This window comes from Squalius cephalus (genome assembly GCF_949319135.1).
Source record: "Squalius cephalus genome assembly, chromosome: 2".
NCBI lineage: Eukaryota > Metazoa > Chordata > Actinopteri > Cypriniformes > Leuciscidae > Squalius > Squalius cephalus.
In genome coordinates, this window is record NC_137123.1 from 41,622,910 (window position 1) to 41,633,379 (window position 10,470).

General features: G+C 34.2%; 1 protein-coding gene across 2 annotated transcripts in view; it reads right to left on the bottom strand.

Moving 5' to 3' along the window:
- Positions 1–9,394, bottom strand: part of pspc1 (paraspeckle component 1) — a 199,134-nt gene extending 189,740 nt beyond the window's left edge. For both annotated transcript variants that reach the window (XM_079863288.1, XM_079863289.1), the window contains exon 1: positions 8,836–9,394. In XM_079863288.1, coding sequence (XP_079719414.1) covers positions 8,836–9,189 — 354 coding nt within the window. In that variant the 5' untranslated portion in view covers positions 9,190–9,394. The remainder of the gene's footprint in view (positions 1–8,835) is intronic.
- Positions 9,395–10,470: the final 1,076 nt, after the last annotated feature.

The window sequence follows — 10,470 nt, forward strand, 5'->3', positions numbered from 1 at the left end:
AAGATGAAGTTGACGATGCCGACTCGCGATCTTCGCAGTAGTGAACGCGCCAGAGAGAAATGCACATTTCATACGGTTTACACAAGCAGCAGTCTGTTTTCTCTCGTTTTGAATTGTTCTGTTTAACCCTCTGGAGTCTGAGCTGTTTTCTGGGCCCTGGAGGTGTTCTGACATGCTCTGACATTTGTGCTTTTTTCAGTTATTTATAAACATGTTAATGGCAAAGGTGTAAATTCACTCTATATAGCACAAACAGGGCTACCAAAATATCTGATCAACATGCATGTATATGTTTGAATTTTTAAGAGAATAATGTTTATGCGTGGTTATTGGAAAAAATAAAAATGAAAGTTGCAGAAATAAGGCCACAAAACACATACTAAATATGTGGCAATAAGACTTTTGACTAAAGGATATCATCGCCTATAGTTTTTTCTTCAAAATTATGTGAAAATAGTCTTGCTTTATCGTTCACATAAAACCATACATTGATTTAAATTGATGTAAAACAGGTTTTGCTTGGAAAGCCAATATGCGAGGGGGGCGTGAACGAGGAGTGGTTTTCACCTGAATTACCACCCACTCTGCATAATGATGAGCCATTCACTCAGGTGTGACAACTGACTGAGCCACAATGCAAGGACCATTTAAGATTTTGCTTACATCTATCTTGTAAATATGTTTTGCTATTTTATTAAAAAGGTTACAATTACAACAATAATTACAATTTCAACAATATTTCAAGTGTACTCTTTCTTTGTAAAAAAAAGATTATAGGCCTACATTTTATCTGTATTCATTACTTTGAATATAGCCAACATTGGAACAGCTAACATCTTAGTTGATGACTTTATTTTTGACAAAAATAGTAGGCTATTTTATATATAGAAATTGCTAAACAAAAGCTTATTTGACGAGGCAGTATATTCTACAGTAAAAACTGTACCCAAATCTACTAAACAAAATGTTGTCTTTCATATTTCACCTGACTGTAACGTTGTTTTCATGAAATACGCTTACACACGCTTAAAATGATGATAATTAAGTGTAAAGATAGGTATTACTGAAAATATTTGGTGTTTGGGGTGAGGATTGGGGTTGATAAAGTATTTATAAAGTAGCTGTTTTTTATTTATTTTTTCTGATGTGCACAAATAAGCGACAGGTATCATAAGATTTTCTTCTCCATGTTCCTTTTTTTCTATTCTTTTATTCGTTCATGCATGTAATAATGAATGAATGAATGAATGAATGAATGAATGAATGAATGAATGAATGAATGAATTTATGTATGACTTGTGCAATAAATAAATAAAAAATAAATAAAAAAATACGATAGGCTATTGACTCGCGATCTTCGCAGTAGGCTAGTGAACGCACCAGAGAAACGCGCATTTATTAGGCTACATAGTTTTTTTGTTTTGGATGGTTTTGTTTAGAACCAGCTGTAAATGTAAATATATTTCACATTTTTTAGACATGTGAGGCGAGTAGGCTACGGTCTGGTTGATGATCTCCAGTTCAAGCACCTTATGTTGTGATTGCTAGCCTATATTTACTTTAAATCCAGGAAATTTGTTAATGAAAAAATTATTAAAATTAAGATACAATTGATACAAAACGAAATTCGTTTTAAAGAAAGGATTTGTACTTTCTGTTTTGAGGTATCTGTGAATGTTTGAAAGTCAACAGTCACGTAATATTGTTTTTTGCCAGCTGTGGTAAACAGCGCGCATCTATGCCTTCATTCATTCATAAACAGAAACCCGAGAAGGAAAAACTTACTATTATTCCTCAGCTCATATTCCTCGTATTCGTCATTATTCCTCACAGCGCTGCGTTGTAAACAAGTAATGTTCTGAATAAACTGGTGTTTTGGTTTTCTTGTGCTGATGATAGGGGCGTTCACAGGATTGCGTGGATTACCTCAGCCATTTGCGTTTGAATAGCACGCGCTCTCCGTGGGCGGAGTCACATTACATTTGAATTAGCTCTAATGAGGTCGACTGGAATCGCTCTCTTTTAATACAGATTTCACAAGATGAGAATATTTGTTTTTTATATAAATTACTTCATTAAAAAGAAGATAATTCAAGCTTCATGCCTGTGTGTCTGAATGCCTGTTTGACTGAGTATTCGCTAAGCTACAGTTCATTTTCGGACGCGTTTCAGAATGGACTACACGGACAGAGAGAAGGCAGAACTTGCTTCGTGTTTATTTTTCTTTATTTGGCAAAAAGCACAACACTTTGTTTTTATTGTGAGTATACACAAAAATAATACACATTTAACAGAATCGATTGATGTATGAAACTTGTTTTGTAAAATCAAAGTCAAAAGAGAATTTCGGGTCTCAATCAACTCATAAGGAAAAAAATCGAGCAGATCACGCCGGCGTGATCTCAGACCCCTGAGGGTTAAAATAAGACATTTCAAGCTTTCTATAGATATTTCTCAGTTCTGTCAGGCAAGTAGGCTACCTTATACGCTGAGTTTCGGTTCATTTGTAAGACGAGCTCGAGCTCCAGTTCACGCGCCGGCGCCTATTGTCTGCTATATTTACTTCTTTATTATTAAATCCTAGCAATTGGTTGATGAAACATTGATTAAAATTAAGATATCATTAATACAAAACGAAATTCATTTTAAAGAAAGGCTTTGTGCTTTCTGTTTGAGGTCTCCGTGAAACAGTCTTTTAGTGCCGCTTTCAGAGCGCTCAGTCCGCAACATTGTTTTTTCCTCATAAATGCGAATGTGAAAAATAAAATAAAATGAATATGTTCTGTTCTGTGGAGAACCAACCCTTCTTCATCCGGTGGGTAGTACTTTGGTTTGCAGTTTAAGTCACAGAATTACAAAAAATATATTTTGCCACCTAAAAGTTAAAGATTTTTTGTGTCATGTCCATGGCATGTGTAGCCTATTTCCCTCATACTAAATATAAAACGCATGTGTAGACTGATATTTCTTTATTAAGGGAGTATGGATATATAAACAGTTTCAATATATTGGTAGGCGTATTAAATGCATTTTCTGAGAATTTATATTTCAAGTTTTTACTGCAAATGTCACGTCCATAACGCTGGAATTGACATCACTTGATTACACATTGTATTACCTTGTTATGATATAGTGACCCATACAATGTGCCAAACATATTTTCCTTACCTTGTCATTCAAGGCCAGGACACTTTTTGTACAACCAACGTTGTGCTGAACTTGACAAAATTGATCTGCAGCGGCGGCCAGCAGCTCGTGAGTTTTTTTTTTGTTTTTTTTTCAAGGCAGTAGAAGGTTCTGGAACTTTTGCGCGCTTCCACATCCCGCGCACCTACGGATCTCCCAGGAACATTCATTATATATTGCTGCGTACATTACCGTGTCGGAGTTCTGAGTAGCCTACCTAGATGCGCATGGCATGCGTGAGCGGTACGCGATCATGGTCGACTGGACAACGAGATTAAGCAGCTGAACAAGAATAAGGCGGCCTCCTGTATTTTTGCTAGTCGATTTTATTTCATCTAGTGACATGATGGGTTTTATCTTCATTCAGGAGATTTTGGGTAACTGCACAACTGACAGATGACTTTGAGCGCACCGCCAACGGTGTGTGTGCGTGTGTGTAGTGTAACCATAGCGACAAAACGACCAACTTTCGGACCCTATAATTTCGTTTTAAAAAATTTAATTATGTATTTAAAAGTTGCAGAATGGATTCATTTGGAGACTCCGAAATCGGCAGAGATAGGCAGGCAATGCATAACAAAATCTTACATTGGGAAATAGTGGGGGGGACAAAACTTAGATTTTGAAATGTGGGGGGGACATGTCCCCCCCTCGTATAACCAACAAGATGTCCAGCTTCTCAAACGCTTCCTAATTATTTTTAATTTGAACACGCCCACTCGCGCAAAAGATATTCACATGCAAATCTCCACATGGAACGCGAACGCGCTCGTTACCTCAAAAACAAAGCAGCAAAACACTTCACAAGTCTCTGCTTTTCGTCGAGTTTGAAAGACGTGCCATGAGCTTACATTGGATTTAGGCTACCTCAGAAGAAGGAGAATGCGATTTGAAGACAAGAAAGATGTAAGGTAAGACATTCTTAAATATTAGTTTGTTATTGTTGCATAAATTTCACATTGCAGTTGAACTCTTGCTAGATATATGGTGAATATTATAATATTTAGACCCGTGTTTACTGTTACTGTGTTTGTGGATATCTGCTCAAACGTAGATATGTATATGGTAACCATAATGTTTTATATTTGAGCGTGATCGCGTTTGAATCTATTATATTTGATACATTCAAAAAGCAAAACGCACCAAACGGCTTCATGTTTTTACTATTATCTCATTTCATATCATCATAACGAATGGAAACATTTGAAGTAACATGATAATATATTTTTCTCTAGCTTAGTTGTTACTGAAATATTTTGGAAGATTTATAGGCTGCTATGGTTATTGTTATTATTATTTTATGCAGCACTGCGCATAGCCTATGCCTACAAGGCACAACAAACCTGTTCATTATATTATATATTGTTGGAAACGTATGTGTGTGTGTGCGTGTGTGTGTGTGTGTGTGTGTGTGTATTCTGTGAATTTTAAAAAGCAATTTTAACCAGAAAAATCTAAAATGTATTCCCAAAATCGTGCAGGCCTTTCTCTTGATATCAGTATGTTCACTTTTTTTTTTTTCAGAGCCCAGATGCCACTCCTGCTGACTTCAACATTCACATGAGTCTCTGTACATGAACCTGGTAAAGTGAAAATCAAACACCTTGGAAATGAAAGGTATGTACAATGTTTTTAGGAATGGCACAAAGGTCTCTGTCTTTGGATCATTGGTTTCAATGAGTGCTTTTTTGTCATTTGTTGTGTATCTTTGGATTATGTTGTGTTGTAAATAAATCAAACAATCTAAAAGCCATTCTTTTTTAAATCTCCTCATTCTTTGTGCAAGGTTGCTCAGAATGATAGGGCCTGATAGCTCCTAATAGGGCCGTTAGGGGAGGGTCTTTGTCTTTCTCAGGTGTGAAAAGTTTACATATTAATGTTTACATAAAGCTTTGTCACACAAAACACGTCGTAAAAATTTTAAATCAATATATTGTCTTATCTGAATGAGCAGTCAGGGTGATTTTCACATAGTTTTAGAGCAAATATTCTAGGCTACGTCATACAATTTTCAAAAGTCTTGTGAAGAAATAATCAGTATGGGTTTCATGACCTTATTTCAGTGAGAATTTTTTTTTGTATTTTTACAAACCACGCATAAATGTCATTATCTCAAAACTACAAACTTTTACACACATGCTGCTGATATATTATTGTAGCAGAGTTTGTGCTGAATACAGTGTAATTAGACTTTAGCCATGAAAATGTCACAAGTAACAGAAATAAGCACAAATGTCAGAGCATGTCAGAACACCTCCAGGGCCCAGAAAACAGCTCAGACCCCAGAGGGTTAACTATGACATTAATGCGATTAATCACGATTAAATATTTTAATCGTTTGACAGAACTAATATATGTGTGTGAGTGTTTCCTGAGGTGCACTTTACATTAAAAATTTAAAAAAAATAATTTTTTACATTAAAAAACATTTTTACATTAAAAATTGTCATAATTGACAGATAAAAGGCCATTTTCTACCCGATTTTAGCTCTCTGATTTGTCCGCTCTGTTTGAAATGGCATGTCTGCTGTTTGACTTCAATGTTCCTTTGACTCAAAAAACCTTTACTACGTTTTTAATATTACAGCTGTCAGGAACTAATTGTGAAAAGTGTTGATTATAGCATTATATTTAGCTCTGTACATGAAAATTCGAAGAAAAATAATACCTTAAAGATATCTTTAGTGGGAGTCTCCACCTCGTGTTTAAATGTGGTATTGGGTCAATGACGTATAAGGATTTTCAACAGGCCAATTTTAAAATACGAAAATTAACAATATATATTGCAATTGTTCAATCATTAAGAATGTTGTGTACATATAAATTCAAATAAAAAAATTAAATTAAGTGATTTTAGTGTTTTTTCATCTAGATGAATTGTCCATAGGCTTAAAAAATGTCATGTGGGGCGACCGTGATTTATCTTAAAATTAATTAATTTCCTTAACATAAATGTTTTTTTTTTTTTACATGTTCTCAGTAATTAAAGTGTTTAAAAACAGAGTATTTGAATTTCTTTTGAGTTTTTGTATATAATGATCTCATATTTTTGTTCTGCAATTTCAGTTGCCTTCTAAAATGCAGTTAACAGACTTATTTTTCCTGTAAATCGCATAAAACTGATAGAAATGTTTTAAAAATATAATTTACTAAAGCATACTGTATCAGTGATTCATATTTCAGCCACAGAAATAAAATATTTTATTTTAAATTTAATACAGTGATAGCTTTTATTGGTCGCACCACATGATAAGTGGTCGCTCCAAATGACACGAAAACCTTATATAGTTAAAAATCTATTTAAAGAGATCAATGAATACATTTTATACAAAACATTTTATTTAAACCAGATTTTATACAAATTTCACAGAATTTTTCTGAACACAAACATTTTATAAACTCACTTTTATAAAAAAAAAAATCACTTCACAAACACAAGTGCACCATTTAATTTAACTTGACTTAGAATTTCTTTCTAACAAATAATAATGTTATAGATATAAATTATTTCATAAAAGTATTGTATACAGGTAACATTTGGGGTCAATAGTTTTTTAAAGTAATTAATACTTTATTAATCAAGGACACATTCAGTGTCACATTCAGGCGCAGGCTATAATGTTCCGAAAGATTCTATTTCAAATAAATGCTGTTCTTTTGAACTTTATATTCATCAAATAATCCTGACATATAAAATGTATCACAGTTTCCAAAAAAAATATGAACATTGATAATAATCAGAAATGTTTCTTGAGCAGCAAATCATTAGTGACCCTGGATCACAAAACCAGTCACAAGTCGCACAGGGTATTTGTGGCAATAGCCAACAATACATTGTATGGGTCAAAATTATCGATTTTTCTTTTATTCCAAAAAATCATTAGGATATTAAATAAAGATCATGTTTTATATTTTGTAAATGTCCTAGCATAAATTTATAAACATTTATTTTTGTGAGTGAATATAGCAATATTGCAAACATAAATGGACAACTTTAAAGGCGATTTTCTCAATGTTTCGATTTTGTAGCACCCTCAGATTCCAGATTTTCAGTTGTATCGGCCAAATATTGTTCTATCTTAACAAATCATACATCAATGGAAAGCTTATTTATTCAGCTTTCATATGATGTATAAATCTCAATTTTCAAAAAATTTACCCATGTGACATTGACCCATTGAGTGGTTTTGTGGTCTAGGGTTACATAGAATTATTTCTGAAGGATCATGTGACACTGAAAACTGGAGTAACGATGCTGAAAATTCAGCTTTGATCATAGGAATAAATTACAGTTTACTATATATTCACATAGAAAACAGATATTTTAAACTGTAATAATATTTCACTCTTCTCCTATCAAGGTACTCTGCTCTTGCTGCAGGGTTAGAATTTTTTCGCTTGGCAGTGGCATCTGGTAAAATAGATTAAAATAGTTTAAAATAAATAAATAAATAGGCAATAATAAATACACTACTAATAAATGCATTATTACTAAACTGAAATTACATGCTCTAATTTTTTTTTTTGCATTTTTCTCATATTGTACAAAGAGTAAACACAAACTGTCTGAAATCTATAAAAAAGATCTCAAATTGCATAAAAATCTATTCCAAATGATACTAAAGTAAAGTACTTTTTTTATATAAACCGTCAATTGAATATAAAAGCATAAAACTGCCAATCTAGGACATATATCTATCATGGAAAACAGTCTGCAGTGGTCGCACCACATGATATTTGGTCGCACCACATGATATTTTCAAATTCAGTCATAATTTACAGGCACAGAATTGGCCACCTAAACAAAACAAGCTAGCTTGCCAAAAAAGGTCACTATGAAATTTATAATAAAAATATATATTTGTAGAAATAACTTTAATATTTTTTTTTTTTTTGAGGTCATACCACATGACATCCAAATGTGGCAACTACATACCAACCATTACAAAGGTTTATTTTTTTTCCAATTTGAGAGAATTACAAACCTGCTTGCTGCTGTCATGGGTCCTTGGTATATTGGTTTATGATGTAACTTCCTAGAATAGTTTTCAACATACAAGTCCCAAAATGGTAGTTCCTTGATGGTCGCACCACATGATATTTCATAAAATGGACATCATCGGACAAAGTTTGTTTGTATATTATGATGGAAATATAAATACAAATGCTTTGAATTTTTTTAAAGGATTACAAAACATTTTGGAAATCATGCCAAATAGTGCAGAAAATAAATTTGAATAAATTCAGAGTAATTTCAAAGACGTTTTCAAAACAGAAGTTATGGCCGGACGGTCGCACCACATGATGTTTTGACACTTTAAATAACAAAAAAAATAACAAATAAGTAAAGGTTTTTTAAAAGTTAAAGTGAGTACATGGGTACTATAAATATATCTTTTTATGCATTTAAACCCATTTTTGCCTGAAAAAATGCAATCGGAAAGAAAATGTAGGCGTCACGTCATTGACCCTATTACATTCAAGGTTTTGATTATTTGTAATTTGTAATTTTGGTGTACCCGCTTAATAATGAAATATCAGCCTAGAAAATGCAGACCTGAGAAGATCATACACGCAACTACTTATGACCATGCTCTAGAAAAATAAAAAAATAAATTCCCATATAAGATTTGAAGAGCAGAGACTCACCAGGCGTATGAAGCCGAATCCTCGATCTCTGTTGATGAAAACCTCATTTGCCTCGCCATATTTGGAGAAAAGCTTCTTGAAATCTTCCTCCGTCATATCTGATGGGAGATTACCAACAAACAGTCTGCACCGCTGAGTGAATGTTTTCTCCCCCGGTCTCCTGAAGTTCTTGAGGTCTAAAGCCATCTCCTGAGGCGCAGTGTTTGCAGAACTAGAGTCCCGCGGTGATGGAGCTGCTGCCTCCATCTTTTCGCTAGGATCTGGGGAAGATTCCGCGCTGCGCTTCACATTCTGCGGCTGTGGGGATGTAGCATTGTTTTGAATATTCACCTGTTTAAGATTACGGTTTGCCATTGCGCTGCAGCCTTAACTGACTTATACAACACTGGCTCGTTTTTTAGTTTATTTTAATCGAATAGAGACGTTGTATTATGGTCTATTTTTTTTTTTTTTTTACTGTTATTGTAACCTACTTAACTGAACTTAAAAAGAAGACAACTCCAGTGCTGCTGCTGCTGCTGCTGCTGCTGCATCTTCTTCTTCTTCTGATTTTTAATGGCGGTTGGCAAACAACTTTTTAATGTGCATTACCGCCACCTTCTGAAATGGAGTTCTTCTTCTTCTTCTTTTTCTTCTATTTCTTCTTCTTGCGGCGGATTGCAGACACATCCATAGACATAATAAATACACAAGCTGTGTCCCAATGTGAAGGCTGGATCCTTCGAAGGACTGAAGACTTCAAGGATGCAGCCTATTCGTCCTCCGAAGGACGCACCATGTAGCCTCCATAGGATTTCCTAATTGTGCAGCCAGGTGTTCCCGATTACGCTCCAGGCGCCAAGCAACGGTGCGAGAGTATGCTGCCATCCTGACAATTCATTTGATATGCTATGGAGCCAGAACTGGCTATTGTCATTTTTATGTTTTATATTTTACTGGAGGACATGGTATTAAGGATGTTTCAGGTCATACTTTCGGCTTAGCCAAAGATTCAAATGTTTATTTATATCTTACCTTGATGCGATTTTGTAGGCTAGTGTATTATTTTTATTATGCACATAAATGGACCATGGTAAATATATTTACACATATTTTTAACCCCATTTGAATATAAACAGTTGAGTGCGGATGTTACTCCCGCTCTTCATCGGCAGCTGTCAGTCACTGTTGCTAGGTGACAAGAACAGTCCTCCGTAGGCTAGACAGGTCCGAGCGCTTCAGATGCGCCCTTTGAAATGGGACGGAGCTGTAGTTAGCAACAATTTGTTAATATTGTGACAATAGGCCTACATTTTGTTACTTTAATTTTCAAAATAACCAGTGGTGGTATGTAAGGAACTACATACTTCGTTAATACTCGAAGTAATTTTCCCACACGGGACAGCAACACTATAAAACTGTTATTTTACAATATGATGCATTGTTTTACATTAAACTACACAAAAGTATATAGTTTAAATGTATCAACCTTGAAAATATTCTGAAGTAAAATGCAACATGCGGTAATAGAAATGCAGAATTCCTTTACTTTTACTCTTGATGCCTTAAGTACATTAGAGTATGCAAGATAATGAAAAAAAATTGCTTAACTAAGGTTTAAAATAAAAATAAAATATGACTAGTAGTTTTTCGCCA